The 16,584-nt window shown below is 38.7% G+C and overlaps 1 protein-coding gene across 1 annotated transcript in view; it reads left to right on the forward strand.

Annotated features, from left to right (window-relative positions):
- The window catches only part of CSGALNACT2 (chondroitin sulfate N-acetylgalactosaminyltransferase 2), a 57,928-nt gene that overhangs the window by 15,816 nt on the left and 25,528 nt on the right, over positions 1 to 16,584 (forward strand). The window contains 5 exon segments of the mRNA XM_037804653.1: positions 1 to 143; positions 2,369 to 2,585; positions 4,005 to 4,106; positions 7,393 to 7,571; positions 8,877 to 8,971. Coding sequence (XP_037660581.1) covers positions 1 to 143; positions 2,369 to 2,585; positions 4,005 to 4,106; positions 7,393 to 7,571; positions 8,877 to 8,971 — 736 coding nt within the window.

Consider the following 16,584-nt stretch of genomic DNA (forward strand, 5'->3'; position numbering starts at 1 on the left):
GAAAGACAAGAGAGATGAATTGGTAGAAGTTATTGAAGCTGCCTTGGACGTCATTAATAATCCCGATGAAGACGATGAATCGGAAGATGAGGATGGGCCACTAGGAGAGAAACTGCTATTTAATGAAAATGACTTCCTAGAAGGTAATGTGAAAATGCTCTGGTTTATAGTTACGCTGTTAGGACAAAATGCTGATGTTGTATACTTGTAAAAAAGTCATTATATTGAAGTATTAGAACATTTAAGTTTTCAGCCACTTCATTCCATCAGGAATTTGAAATGGCTTTTTTAAGAAGAAGCTACAATGAGATCATAATCAAATATAGAATAAGGCCCAGGGAAGGATAATAAACCTGGGCCTATGTTACTGTGACTGTAGAGGAAAACTACTGCGAAGGAAGCTCAGCTGGAGCACTGTTCTTCTGGCTCTTGTGCGCCATCTTTAGATTTGCATTCTTCTTATTTAGTCTTGAAGATCTTTTTATATGTTTTAAAGATATATAAAATAAAGCTCAAAATTTGAAAAACATTTGATAAAGGAAAGAAAAGAACTAATCTAGTAGGTTAGTGATTGTTCTCCATTTTGGAGGAAAGAGAAGCAGGAAGTGCATGTCAGAACATCAGGGAAGCACGTATAGTTTTGCAAAGCATTTTTGGTATTTGGAAAATCAGGGAAATATCTATTTTCCTAATACAAGCTGCAGAAAGGGCATGTGGTTTTTCTTTATCAAGATGGGGCACGGCAGGTGAGAATTCTACCACTGCAGAAAGTTATCACTTTTCTGTATGTATGTTATATTTCACAATAAAAAAATTAAAAAAAAAAAAAGGTGGGGCATGAATCAAAGATTGAAGAACATCACTAAACCAAAATAACTGGAGATTCCCACCCATGTCCACCTTAACACCCCCTGCTTGGTATTTCATTGCAGACTTAAAATCTTTCTTAAAAGTTCTCTTTGCTTGAGTCCATGAACAGTTTACCACATGTAGTTTTTGTTGACCCCAAATCAGCATGAACATAGCTTACTGTACTATAATACATCAAGGCATTTGTGCTTTTCTGTGACATTTTGGTTATCTTCTCCCTGTAGCCACCTCTTTTTTTCTTTTTTCTGCCATATTTGATGGATTACTTCTCTTGAAACTCTTCTGAATTTTTTGCAGGCTCAGCTTTTTTGTCTTTCTCTCTGTTTAGCAGCTTATGGCAGGATTGAAAGCTGCAGAGAAAATTAGATAACTAAGCAACATGTAAAATGTCATCACATCAGCTCTGTCTAAAGAGAAAGGAAGTTATGACAGTTTTATATTCTGCAACTTTTGCTTATCTTATAATTCTCTTTGGATTCTCTCAGTTACAGGAACACATTCTGTCCCTCATTTTTCTTTCCCTGTTCTCTTCCCCTTGCCTCCAAATAATTACTAACAGTGATTAAATAATTCCTACTCATCTTCCAGGTTTTGCCTCAGATGTGACTTCTTCCGGGAAGTCATCTCTATCCCTGCGAGTCCGGGATAGCCGTGCTTCCTGTGTGCTCTTGCAGCCGTCTCCCTTGATTTCCCCCTCACATCTTGAGTGGTTGTATAGAATTGCACATTTGCTGGTTTGTAGTTCCTACTAGACTGTAAGCCTTGGGAGGATCTGGGCCCTGTCTATCTTGGTCACCATTTTTATTCCCAGATATTGACTGAATGGCTCACAAGTCTATAGGTCTACCCTTCTCTCTCCTGAGTGTCACACTTAAAAATCAGATTGCCCAGTTAAGTAGACCAAAGGCATCTCAAATCACTGTTTCTTTACTCATTTTTCTTTGTCTGACTTCACTCTATTCAATATATGTGTATCACACACAACATTGTTATTATCTATTTTTTTTTCTCCCTCACTACACTGACCCTTCTCAAAACCAGGACTGTGTAGCCTTCTTTATATCACTAGTGATTGACAAAAAAGCACGCACTTCCTTTTTGTTTAACTAAACCAAGTAGTAGAAGTATTGACTCTAAGGATCCAAAATTTAATATTGCTAAAAGTAATTTTTTTATGTTTGTAATATAGCTACTATGTTAATAGGTTCTAGTATTTTAAAAATAAAGTCATGTAAAAAGGAGTAATTGTCATTGGGAGCATATTTTAAGGATTCCATAACCACATAGCAGAGCATTGAACATTTTTTTTTAACTCTTCTTTTTAAAGAAAATAGCTGTTACGGACTGTATAGTGGTGATAAATATTTTCCCAAATAGATTAAAAAATAATCTGCAGTTCTGGTTTAATACTTTGATCTTTGACTAAGTAAAATCAACTTCCCACTGATTTTGTAAACTTTGACATGGAGCCCTCTTTGTTCCTAACTCTTTCCTTTAGGTTATTATCGCACCGAGAAAGATAAGGGCACACAGTATGAACTCTTTTTTAAGAAAACAGACCTTATGGACTATAGACATGTGACCCTCTTCCGCCCTTTTGGACCTCTCATGAAAGTAAAGAGTGAGATGATTGACATTTCTAGATCAATTATTAATATCGTTGTGCCACTTGCTGAAAGAACTGAAGCATTTGCACAGTTTATGCAGAACTTCAGGTAACTGTCAGGGCTTGATGAGTTGGCTCAGCTCTCCTAAAACTCACATCACTCCGTATGATTACTTAGAATTACAGAATAATTTTATAGGCTTTAGGGGAACTATTTATTGTTTGATATTTTCTTTTATCTTAAAGCATGTTTTATATATTGTTATTGGTGATTTGAACTATGAAGTAAATTGAGGGTGACAACCATTAGAAACTAAATTTGGTGGCCTTTATAATTCTGTGTGAATTCATTTTAGGACAAGTTGAGTCTTAAAAAATCGACATTATTGGGGCATATTTTACATACAATAAAATTCACGCATTTTAACTATACAGATTTCATCACTTTAGACAAATGCATATACTCATGTATCCACCATCCCATTCAAGACATACAACATTGCTAACTCCCTTGAGAACAAGTTGAGTTTTAAAATTGAAATAAATTTTAGAAATACATACATTCAACTAAAAATGGTTTCCAAGATGGAAAGTTATTCCATCTTGGGAACCAGAGATTTATAGCAATTTAATAAAGAACTTTTTTCTTTTTTTGCCAATACATTTGGATATTTTAGGATGCTGAAGTGTTTAAGAATTGATAACTACATTGTAAGATGACTATTTGAGAACAGTACTGCTTTTTTGTTTTGATTTAACAATTTCCATGTTCTAAATACTTTTAGATATTTAAAGATTATTTAGATATTTAAAGATAAACTTGATTTTTCATTAATGGGCTTTAAGTGACCATTTGTATTTGTAAGTGTTATAAAATGTCAAACTAAGTATTCTAGATTAGTATAATATGCTAGTTTTAATACTTTGTAATTCTAATCCTTATTCTCGTATTGAAATTGTTGGATTTAAAAGGTTAGGAAACACTATTTTTTAGCAAAATATCAAGAAGTCATGCTTCCAAATGAGTTTTACCTTATTTGAGCTTGTTTGAGACCTGATTTCCTAAAGTATTTTTTGATTGCCTTTCTCAGAATTGCTTTCAGGGGCTATGTTATTCTTTACAATTAAGTAATCTTAGTTATGGCAAACCTTTATTCCTTGAAGATAGATATAACTTCTGGAATTAGTCTTTGTACAAAGTAACTCTTGATCCATAGCTTGAATATTTGTGTATTTGTTTCTGAATGTCATTGGCTTCTGAAGGCAATACCAAAGCAAGAGTTCCGAAACTGTTTTGAAACATGGCAATATTAATGGAACACTTCTTTTGCCCTCCAAGGGTTGAACTTATTTAGACATATAATTCAGGAATATTGCTTCTTTTATATTTCCTTAAAGCTTTGTGTAGTTGTTTTCTAAATGAGTAATTCCTTGTTAGTATTCTCGTTAAAGCTTCATGTGATTGCTTTCTGAATGAGTAGTGTCTCACATATTTTCTTGAATGAACTTTGTTCTTCAATTCTGTTAGGGATGTATGCATTCATCAGGACAAGAGGATTCACCTCACAGTGGTGTATTTTGGTAAAGAAGGACTATCTAAAGTCAAGTCTATCCTAGAATCTGTTGCAAGGTTGGTGAGCCATGTCCACATTGAGTCCATGATTATAACCTTATTGGAAGAAAGGAAATTTCAAATATTTAATAAGTTAGTAATTTTGAATAGCTGCCATGTAAAAGTTGACTGAGCACGTGTGTGGTGGTGGTGATAAGGTCCTCACTTCACATGCACCCCTAAATGACTTACATTCCCTTAAACTCTTAGCGGCCCGTCTGGAATGATCAGGATGTTCTCACTATATGGCCCACCCACTTTTTATATATTTGCCTCCTTTTATTTTTCGCTCATTGCCTTCTCATGAACTCTTTCCCTTTTCATAAATCTAATCCCTTCACTTTGATTTCATTCTTTCCTGAGTTTGTCTCTTCCTTGTTGCTTTTCGTCTCCACATGCTATATCCTTCCATTTCCCCAAGCTCCTTCCTCTCACCCTGCAAATGATGCTTAAGTCTCCTATATCCTTCAGAAACCCCCACCTGACTCTGTAATACCCAGTAGTGACCATTAGGTTTCTGTCCTTTCATAGCAAAACCTCCCAGAACAGTGGTTCTATATCCAAGCAATTAATACAGTACCTGGCACATAGTAGGTGACCAGATGTTTGAATGAATGAATAAATTAATAATTCTTTAATATTTACTTATTACTTCTATAGCTTCTCAGCTTTTTCATCTCTAAATTATGGGCCTAAAGTTATGACCTAACTGCCAGATTCAGCCTTTTCTCTGTCTTCCTCTTTGATCTCATTTTTTACATATGACCCCTAACCAATATTTCCTTCTTAAAACGTTCTTGTAACTTTTGTAACATGTAAATATGTTGTAAATGTATGTTGTAAAATGAGGCTAAATTGCCCTTTCTGACTACTCCAACTCTGTATCCTTTACTTGATTCTTTACCAATCTATTGGTTGCAACCATTCCCTAAGATTCCATGTTTGATTGGGTCTTTCTCTTGAATCGTTGACTAACACTCCTTAAGACTACCCACTATGTTCCAGGTACACTGCTCTGGAGTTTTACTGGGGTACTTGAAATGAAAACTGGGCACTGATCAATGAGGACACAGTCCCTACCTTGAAGGGACTCTAAGCATTGTATATAAACTAAACTCATTGCATCCTTCTCCTTTCCCCTATACCAGCTCCTCTCCTGATAGCCTTCTTTCAGGTCAGAGGAAACCATTCTCATGATCCCTGAGCTTGACGTCAAGTCTGAGCATTAGTCTTTTTCTCCTATTTACCATGTATCTTAATTAGTCAGTTCCTGGCTACATCTAGGACCTCTTCTCTGTATCTTCCTTGCTTCTGCCACCACCCTAGCCCAGGTTCTTTCTCCTTTTCTTCCTTTCCTTCTCTCCCACCTTACCACTTTTGGCTCACCTGCCAAGTGCCAAGCACTCATGTAGTAGTATTGAAGTCGCCCTGTGGCAAATGATGGACATCTGCCTTGAGTTGCCTAAGGACAATGGAGTAGTATTGAAGAGTATTGGATAGCTCCCCAAAGCAAAGGGATTGTTACAAGCAAATTTCGGGAAGAAAACAAAGACAGCTTTGGCATCTCAAGGACTTGAACCCAAGACTTGAATACCATCAAAATTCCCTTGTCGTCTTCTTGTCTGTTTTTCTCTGCATGTTGACCTCATTCTCCTATTGCAGATTGGCTTCTTCCACATGGTGTGGGATATGGCTGTTGGCGGCTCTGGGCTCACATCTTCTCAGCTTTGCCATCAGAGAGGAAAGAGCTTTCTCCCAGCTTCAGTTGAGAAAATCCCAGGGAAGGACGTTTGCCCACCCTTGAGCCAATCACTATGGCCAGGTGGGGTGGGGCATTGTGATTGGCCCAGCTTGAGTCTGGTCTCCACCCCTAGGAAATTACTGCTGTTGGGGCGGGTAGAAAATGAAGGGTGTTTTGTGATCGATGCCTCCACTGGATGCTGGGGATGGGGGTTGGTGATCAGCAGTTTCCCCAGAAGGGAGAGATGTGTATCCCATAAGAAGAGGAGAGAAGTGCTAGACCCACAGAGCACTTGGTGTCTGCTCCATGTACTGTTTTATCCTCTGCTCCAATCTCTCCATTGCCCATTCTACACTAGCATAAGAATAATATTCCTAAAATGTCACTTTTCTGATTGGCTGCACCCTAGTGCCGTGGTTCTCCCACAACAGAGTCAGAGTCATGTGGAGGGCTTGTGAAAACACAAGTTCTGGGCCCCACCCCTAACATCTGATTCAGTAGTTCTGGGGTGGGTCCTGAGAACTTGCATTTCTAACACATTTCCAGAGGAAGCTGATGCTGTAGCTAGGAGTCCGCTCTGTAAGAACCACTGCTGTGCTGTAAAAACCCTGCTGACTCCTCTGCCTCTAGGATACTGACCAGATTCTTTAACCTTGCATGAGAGGGACTCAGTCTGACCTTTTCTGATTTTGTCTCACTGTACCCATTTTAGGATCCCTCTCTTCCAATCTGATTTGTCTGATCCCTTTTCTCAAATGCTTTCTACTTTCTTACCTTTTTGCCTTTGAAAGCAATTTGAATGACCTTTACACTCACCGTTGAATTCGAAATTTTAACCAAGACATAACTCAAGTTCTACTTTCGACATCTCTGACTACTCCAGACAAAAGCAATCTGTTTTCTCTGATCTGCTGTTCATTCATTCATTCATTCATTCAGCAGGTATTTCTGAAACTCCTCCTCCTCAAGGGACACTGGGTCCAAAGTTATGAACAAAAAAATCCCTGTTCTCATGGAGCTTACATTTCAGTTGTGGGAGACACTCGAATAAATATATAACATGTCTGGTTATATATTTAAAGGAAAATAAAGCCAAGTAAGGGGGCAGAGATTCAAGAGAGGGAGGCCGGAGCTACCTCACACTCGGTAGTCAGGGAGGAGCCCTCTGAGAAGGGGGCATTTGACCAAGGACCTAAGGGTGTGCAGGAAGGGCACTCTTTGTATACATCGTTCACGTGGAATGCATTGTTGATGACCCAACATGTTGCTTATTTTCCCATTTATATATTTTTTTTATCTCCCCAATAGTTTTTTAAGAACCTGAAGGGCACTGGCCATGCTTTACTTTTTTACCTCACCTGCATGTTGCCTCAGATGTGGGCATTTAGTGAATATCTGTCTTTATGATGATAATGCATGTGATTTCTTTTCCCCATTTGAAAGTAGAACCAACATAATAAAAATATTGGAAGTGTAAAACGTATTTTGTAAGTTGTGTTGAAGGAAGAGAGTTGTTAAAATTTAAGTGGGACTTACCAATTGTTATCTGTGCTTTCCTCATAGTGAGTCTAATTTTCAAAATTACACCTTGGTCTCATTGAATGAAGAATTTAATCGTGGACGAGGACTAAATGTGGGTGCCCGAGCTTGGGACAAGGGAGAGGTCTTGATGTTTTTCTGTGATGTTGATATATATTTCTCAGCTGAATTCCTCAACAGCTGCCGGTTAAATGCTGAGCCAGGTACGTAAAACATTTGGTCAGTGAGCTGAGTTTAGACTTTAGAACATGTCACCATGTCCCATATTTTGCATCAAGTTGATTTGAGGGAAAATAAGTTTTAATTAAAGCCTAGTTTGCTTCTTTAAAGTTATATTAGATGTAATTTATCTGGAATATTAAGTAGAAAAATGAAAATTTGTCCCACTGAAGTCCTTACCTCTTGTTCTTTTGAAACCAAATTCCGGTAGCTACAATTGAATCCAAATAAATACAAAGGAATAAAAAAATCTGAAAATTGGCCTAGAGGAAGCAGGAGACCACAGAGGAGAACATGCAGGGATGCTATGAAAATGTGTGAAAGGCAGAAGTGCTCAACTCAGTCTTGTGTTGCAGACACACATATGCAGAAACCTAGATACAGATATTGCTTGATAGAGAGGTCTATACATTTTAGGTGATTTACGATACCTTCTTATTAATCAGTTTGATTAGAAATAGTTGTCAGTAATTTTCTGAAAGCCTGATGAGTAAATGAAGGTTTAGGTTTACTTTTGTTACTCTAGACAGCATGAAGTTCAAAATGTGGAAGTTGAAGGAGTTCTAAAATCCAGGAATAAAGTAGGGTTGCCTCTGGGGAATTGAGCTCCCCATCCCTAAGTAGGTTTTAACAAAGATGGGATGAGCATCTGCTGGGCATCTTGTAGTTAAAATGCTACCACATTATTTACATGGTGCCTCACAATTTACTGAGCATTGTAGATTATCATGTTTGATGAGGCCAGTCATAGAAAGAGTTTCTCCATTGAGGGGGAGATGGGCCAGCCCTTCGGTGCTAATGACAGGGTCTTCTGCTGATGACAATTACATCAGGTATTTTTAACCTTCACTCCCTCAGATTTCCACCTATTCCAGATCTTGGCTCAAATCTGTCTGTAGTTCTGTATTTTAATTATTTTCTACATATTTATTCATTGTACAATATTTTTAGATGGCTAACTCTTTCAAATGATTCTTCTTGAAGAGTAGATTTAACAGAACTGTTTACCTTTCTTCGTAATTGTCAGAGGTTAACCTCTATCTGTTACTGCCAATTAGGTGAAATAATGAGTAATAAATTGCTCACCTTACGATTATCTAAGAGAATACATTTGTGCACTTCCCAAAAGTCAAAGGGAATAAATGTGTGGTGCACCCTGGAGTCTATTTTCACCCTGTTCTATTGCAAGGCTATAGATGATCTACTAAAGTGTTATAAAATCATGGTCATTAAATCAAGTCCTTCAGTTTATGACTCTTGTGTAATTAAGCGTATATTTTAATTTATAGGTAAAAAAGTGTTTTACCCCGTGGTGTTCAGTCTCTATAATCCTGCCATCGTTTATGCCAATCAGGACGAGCCTCCGCCTGTGGAGCAGCAACTAGTGAGTCTTTCACATTGTCATTGATGAAATGTTCAAAGATTTTCCTTCAATTCATTTGTGTTTGCTAAACAAGTCAAAAGCAGTATTCCAATAAGAAACTATATGGTTATTATAAGCATATTTCCATAGTCTCCTTTTCCCCCCAAAACGCTTTCATATTTATAGTTTCAGAATTAAGTGTCATTCTGGAGAAAAAAAAATCTAGGCCATGAAGAAAAGCCTCCTGTTCCAGAAATGTGGAAATTTTACAGTCATTTCTGCCAACTTATTTTTAGTAGCACTAAAAATAAATTTGAATTTGAATTTTTAAAAACTTTCCTAACTAGAAATTAGAATGACTTACTAAATACTAAGAAGGAATAAAATTCAATGGGAAATTACTTAGAAAGTCATGGAACAGGGGTGCCATATATCACAACTTATAGTTAATGCAAAAGCTATGTTTACATAAGCTTTTTTTTTTTTAATAAACTTGTTATTTTGGAGTAATTTAGGTTTACAGAATAGTAGCAAAGATAGTACACCAAGTTCCTTTACTTCACCCAGTTTCCCCTTACGTTAACATCTTACATAACCATGTTACACTTGTCAAAATTCAGAAAAACTGCACTGCAGACTTTGTTAGGATTATACCAGTTTTCTACGAATGTCCATTTTCTGTTCCAGGATCCAGTCCTGGACCATGGCATAATATTTTATTCATTAACATTAAGAAATAACTGAAATAAATGAACTAAGAAGTCTATTTAAGATGTGGAAAAAAATTAAAAATAACTCCAAGGAAAGCAAGAGGAAAGAAATAAAGGCAGAAATAAATGAAATATAAAAATAATAGGTTGATAAATATGAGCTTGTTCTTTATGTGTAAAAATTTTTTTTTAATCATAAAGTGGGAAGACTCAGGGTGTGATGGAAATTAGGATATAAAACATTGAGATAAATCACTTTTATATGGTAAATTTTTAAAATTCCAAGTGAAAGGAACGATGTGGGAATTCATAAAATACCGAACGATTAGCTAAGATGGAAGCTTTGAAAAGACCAAGAACCATTCAAAAAATTAAGACAGTTATCACAAAATTACCCTGCATAGATACAATATTTTATTGGTGAGTTTTTCCAAACTTTCAAGGAACAGTTAATATTAGTATATGATCTACTTAATCTATTTTACGAGGTGCATTATCTTGATACCAACACTTGGCAAAGCCTGTGTGTGTACGCACACACGCACACTCACCCCTACACTTATCTGTAAGGCCAACTTACTTAGGAATATAGATACAAATGGGGTCAAAATGGCCAACTGAGCAGCCACATCTGCCTTATCTCATACTCCACATTCTTTGTGAAAATGAGTTATTAACAAGAAAATCCATAGTAGTGTTGGGAAATGAGAGAAATGCCTTTGGCAGACCTAAGTTTTGAGAAATTTCTGTAAGATAGAAACAGTTGGCATGCGATTGATGGAGGAATAGCATGGAGGAAAGAAGAGCCTGGAATGTGTTCAGGAGGACACTCAGTGAAGATGAGGCTGCTTTGTATCTTGGAGCGCCTGGAAGACAGAGTGGGAGGGAGCCCCAGAGTATGTGTTCTTCTCTGGGGTGTGCTGGGGTGTCACTGGAGCTGGGGAGGCAGGTGGGCTCCTGGGAAATGGAGGTTCAGGATGAATAGGGAGCCCCCAGATTCAGATGATCTATTCATCAAAGACCGCATCCACCCCCTCCACTATTACGAGAGATAAGCCCCCATAACATAGCCAACAGCCATGGATTTTTTAAACAAAAATGAGCAGCAGTAAACCAAGGCTGACCAAACATCTGAGGAAAACCAACACTATGGAAGAGAGGCACTAGATTTTAATAAACGGAAAAATTAATTCATGAGAATGTACACAGGCAAACAGCTTTAAATATAACTTCAGGGAGATTGGAGAAAACATTAAATTCATAAAATAAGATGTGTTGTTAGAAAATCAGAACTTGGAAATTGTGAAAATATAAAATTTAGTAAATAAACTGAATAGTGGAATTGTCACAGTTGAAAATAAATTTGTAAACCAGAAGACAAGCCAACTGCTGGGTGCAGAAAGAACAAAAGATAATGTAAGAGAAAAATTGAGACATGGAGAATCAATCCAGAAGCTCCAAAAGGGAGAGAAAAAAGAGAACTGGCAGGGAGGAAGTGGAAGGCTTAGGAAGGACAAGTCTTCAGGCATTTTTGAGGATAGTCGTTAAGGGACAATCCTAAGAACTTCCAGAGAAACTAAAAATAGCAAAACCCAGCTTATCTACAAAGAAATAAGAATCTGATTGGCATTCACCTTCTTTTTGATAATATTGCTGCTAGAAAACAATAAAGAAATACTTTGAAAGTTGCGAAGAAAAATAAATTTGATTGTAGAATCTATATCTGACCTACTATTTGAGTGTGAGGGCAAAATAGACATTTTTGAGCATTCAAGGATTCAAAGTTTACTTCTCACAGATCTTTTCCAACCTAGCAGAATGAGAAATGAACGCACTGAAAAAGGAAGACCTGAGAATAAAATAGTGAAAAAAAAATAGTAAAACTTCTCTTTAAATAATTGTTGTTGGAACCCAAATAAAAAAAAAAAAAAGAAAGAAAGAAAGAAATAGCATTTGGGGATAAAAAGATCAAATGGTGTACACATGGTATATATAGATATATTTCCTAGATCTGCCCACTGAGAGAGCCTAGAACCAGTGACACCCCAGTAGCAACGAGTACACCCAGCACCCAGACTTTACTTTCTACCATTAGGACTGTGGTGGGGAACACACAAGGAGCCCAGAGTATCTTATAGTGCTGGGAAGTAAGGAAGTGCTCAAAGACAGAGGAGTGGAAGCATGTCACAGGGACACAGAACCAACCTGGAAGAGCCCCCAACAGCGAAGCTGGAGCAATTTGAGCAGAAAATAAATGACCTAAGTACTGGATTATAACCCAAAGTATAAAATATCCATGGGTCCATTCTAATATAAATAATTGATAGGTAAATAAGTGAGAGGGAAGAGACGAATCTTCCTTACAGAATTACAAATACCCTATGTAGTTACTCCCCCTCCAGAAGGCAGAGCTAAGTGCCTCACTTCTGAGAACAGTGTTTGGACAGGGAGAAGTAGTGACTCTTCAGGGGAGAGACCCGGCAGACCCTGCCCTAAGCAGGGGTGCGTCACTAGCGATGCCCTGTGGGTTTCAGGCACACCAGGTACGAGGTGTCAAGGAGGACACCTCACTTCTGTGGTCTTCTTTCCCGAAACCCAGTGGAACCGTGAGGAAAACATCAGACCAGCCCAGATGTAGGCAGAGAAGCATCCTACTCAGGACCTGATCAGGACTCCCCAAGACAGCCAAGGCCCTGAAAGCAAGGAAGGCCTGGGGCAGTGTCCCCAAGCAGAGGACACTGAAGAGGCACCTAAACGCGAGGAGGGGCCTGGACTGGACCCTGCGACAGAAAAAGAACATTAAGGGAGAAACTAGGGAAATTGGAATAAAGTCCAGAGTTTGAATCATAGCCTCGAGTTTAGTTAATGGTAATGTACCATTGTTGGTGCCTTAGTTTTGACAAACACACCCCCCCACCCCCAGCGCAAGAAGGTAACATTAGAGGAAGCTGGGACTGCGTTAGGGATATATGGGAACTCTCCTTACTATCTTTGCAACTTTTCCATATATCTAGAATTGTTTCAAAATAAAAAGTTTTATTTATAAAAAATTAATTGAAAACCAAAAAAAAAAAAAAAAAATGCCAGATGCACTCCACATGGGAGTAAAGAGGAAAGTAAAAGCTTGGAAAACATGGGGAAAGAATTACTTGAATGCTGATTCGTTCTAGATGTTGCGTGCAGAAATATGCTGAAGCACTTCCACTTCAGATTCCACTCTCACCACTTTGTGATCTTTGCAAGTTACATAATCTTTCTAATCTTCAGCCTCCTCGTGTAAAACAAAAGACAAAAGCTTGCTCTCCTTAATATTTAAAGAAATGCTAAAAGTAAATAAGAAATACACCCAACAGAAAAAAATGGGCTAAAGGCAGTTGATAATAATTCACAGTAAACATATTTGAGTAGTCAACCTTACTAGTAATAAAAGAAATGAAAAGTAAAACAGCAGTGCAATACTTTTTCTGCTGTAGAATTGCGTTTTTCGAGAGAAAATAAGTCTTTGGGGTGAGGCCGAGTGAGATGGGGGCCCTGCCACTCTCTCTGGGGGGAGGTGGGTGGGTGCCCTTCTGGGTCAGGAGTTTTCAAACTCAGTTCATTCCTCTGATTCAGTAATCCCCTCTTCCAGAGCTCTCTCCTTAGGGAGGGACTAGAGGAGCAACGTGCTTAGTAACAACAACATTAAAAGCAGGCAGAGGAGAACCTAAGATGGCGGCTAGGAGAGAGAGGGCAAAAAAAACACCTCTGTGAAAAATACTAGAGAAGAGCCAAAAAGTGACCCAGAACATCAGTTCCAGCGATGCACCAGCTGGACAAGGTCTGCTAAATCCACAGGGACCATGCACTTGATGAAACCGGGACTCTGTGTTCTGAAACGAGTGAGTAAGCCACTGAATGTTCAGCAGCCATGCTGCGGTGTGTGAAAACCGTGGGTTGGTGTTTGGAAGCGGGCTAGTTCTTTTTTAAAAAAAAAACAAAAGTGGCTGCAGATACAGCAGCGAGAACCACACAATGAAGCGTGGCAGGAAAGGACTGTGCAGACGCTTCGATATCTGGCGTGGAAGATAGCCTTTCATGCACCCATTGCTAGCTGTCTCAGAGTGAGGAGGGCAGAGGTGAGCCAGAAGGGGAAAAAACCATGCCCCTTGCAGCCTTCTTCCGCTCCTGCCCGGCACCTGAGCCACAGCCCAGAGCCACGCCAAGGGACCCAGTGTGACGGGAAGTGTTTCCGGCAACATCGCACACACACCACAGTATTGCACGTGGACAATAGCCTTTCGCGCACCCACAGCTAATTGTCCCGGAGCTGGGAAGGTGGAGCTGTACAAAAAGGGGGAAATTAACACGCCCCATTCAGCCATCTTTACAGCAGGCTGGGAACACCCCTGCACAGACTGGCAGCCCAGGGCTTCCCTTGAGGGACAGCGCACACTTGTGACAGCACAGCCTTCCCTCAGCAGAGGCCCTAGAAGGACACAGCTGGGAAGAAAACCTACCCGGGAATCCCAGGGACCCTATGCCAATATCAAGGACTTGTGGGTCAGCAGCAGAGACAATCTGTGGCAAGACTGAAATGAAAGTTTAGACTCTTGCAACAGTCTTTAATTTCCAGGAACACCTGGGAGGTTTGATTATTAAAGCTGCCCTGCCTCCCTAACCGCTCAGACACATGCCTCACATTCAGGGCGGACAGCACCAACAACACACCCAAACTTGGTGAACCAATTGGACCCCACAAGAACCAGACCCCCACACACCACAAAGACAAAGTTGGGGAGAACTGACTTGAGGGGAATAGGTGACTCGCGGATGCCATCTGCTGGTTAGTTAGAGAAAGTGTATGCCACCAAGCTGTAGATCTGACAAATTAGAGATTGGTGTCTGAATAATCCTTCATATCCTAAAAGAACCCTATCAAGTAAAGCAAATGCCAAAGGCCAAAAACAACAGAAAATTTTAAAGCATATGAAACAACCAGACGATATGGATAAGCCAAACCCAAACCCCCAAATCAAAAGATCAGAGGAGACACAGTACTTGGAGCAATTAATCAAAGAACTAAAGACAAACAACGAGAGCATGGCACAGGATATAAAGGACATGAAGAAGACCCTAGAAGAGCACAAAGAAGACATTGCAAGAGTACATAAAAAAAATAGATGATCTTATGGAAATAAAAGAAACTGTTGACCAAATTAAAAAGATTCTGGATACTCATCGTACAAGACTAGAAGAAGCTGAACAACAACTCAGTGACCTCGAGAACCACAGAATGGAAAATGAAAGAACGAAAGAAAGAATGGGGAAAAAAATAGAAAAAATCGAAATGGATCTCAGGGATATAATAGATAAAATAAAATGTCCAAATATAAGACTCATTGGTGTCCCAGAAGGGGAAGAGAAGGGTAAAGGTCTAGAAAGAAATTGTTGGGGAAAACTTCCAAACCTTCTACACAATATAAATACACAAAGCATAAATGCCCAGCAAACTCCAAATAGAATAAATCCAAATAAACCCACTCCAAGACATATTCTGATCAGACTGTCAAATACTGAAGAGAAGGAGCAAGATCTGAAAGCAGCAAGAGAAAAGCAATTCACCACATACAAAGGAAACAACATAACACTAAGTAGTGACTACTCAGCAGCCACCATGGAGGCAAGAAGGCAGTGGCATGACATATTTAAAATTCGGAGAGAGAAAAATTTCCAACCAAGAATACTTTATCCAGCAAATTCGCCTGCAGATTTGAGGGAGAGCTTAAATTTTTCACAAACAAATGCTGAGAGATTTTGCTAATAAAAGACCTGCCCTACTTCAGATACTACAGGGAGCCCTACCAACAGAGAAACAAAGAAAGGAGAGAGAGATAGAGAGAAATTTAACAGGCATGTATAGAACATTACATCCCAAATCACCAGGATACACATTCTTCTCTAGTGATCACGGAACTTTTTCCAGAATAGACCATAGGCTGGGACATAAAACGAGCCTCAATAAATTTAAAAAAATTGAAATTATTCAAAGCACATTCTCTGACCACAATGGAATACAAATAGAAGTCAGTAACCATCAGAGAGTTGGAAAATTCACAAACACCTGGAGGTAAAAATGATGGGGAGATGAAAACATTCCTGGATAATCAAAAGCTGAGGGACTTCATCACCAGTAGATCAGTCCTATAAGAAATGCTAAAGGGAATTGTGCAGGCTGACAGGAAGGGACACTAAACAATTGACTGAAACGACCTGAAGAAATAAAGATTTCCAGTAAAGATTACATGATAAATATAAATACCAATGCTACTGTATTTTTGATTTGTAACTCCACTATTCATTTCCTACAGGATCTAAAATACATAAAGTGTAATGATAAATCAGTGGTTTTGGACTCAATGTAAAATACGTAATTTTGACAAGAACTGCATAAAGGTGGGGGAATGGAGGAGTATAGGAACATAGTTTATGTGTCCTACTGAAGTTAAGTTGGTATCAAAGAAAACAAGATTGTTATAGACTTCAGATGTTAAATTTAAGCCCCACGGTAAACATAAAGAAAGTATCAGAGAATATGATCATAGAGATGAAAAGTAGAGTATGGGTTACGAGAAGCAGGGGAAGGGGCAATGGGGAGTTAATAAGAAATGAGTGTAGGGTTTCTGTTTGGGGTGAAGGGAAATTTCTAGTAATGGATGGTGGGAAGGTAATGGCATTGCAACATTGTGAATGTGATTAATCCCACTAATGGAATGCTAGGGGGGAGTGGAATGGGAAGATTTATGCTGTATATATGTTTCCTCAATGGAAAAAAAAAGACAGTCTAAATAGATAATGACAATTAAATGCCATAGGTGATCCTGGATGAGATCTAAGAATAGAGGAGAAAAGGCTCAAAAGGACACAATTGGGACATAATAAAAAAAT

Source organism: Choloepus didactylus, chromosome 15, assembly GCF_015220235.1.
Source record: "Choloepus didactylus isolate mChoDid1 chromosome 15, mChoDid1.pri, whole genome shotgun sequence".
NCBI lineage: Eukaryota > Metazoa > Chordata > Mammalia > Pilosa > Megalonychidae > Choloepus > Choloepus didactylus.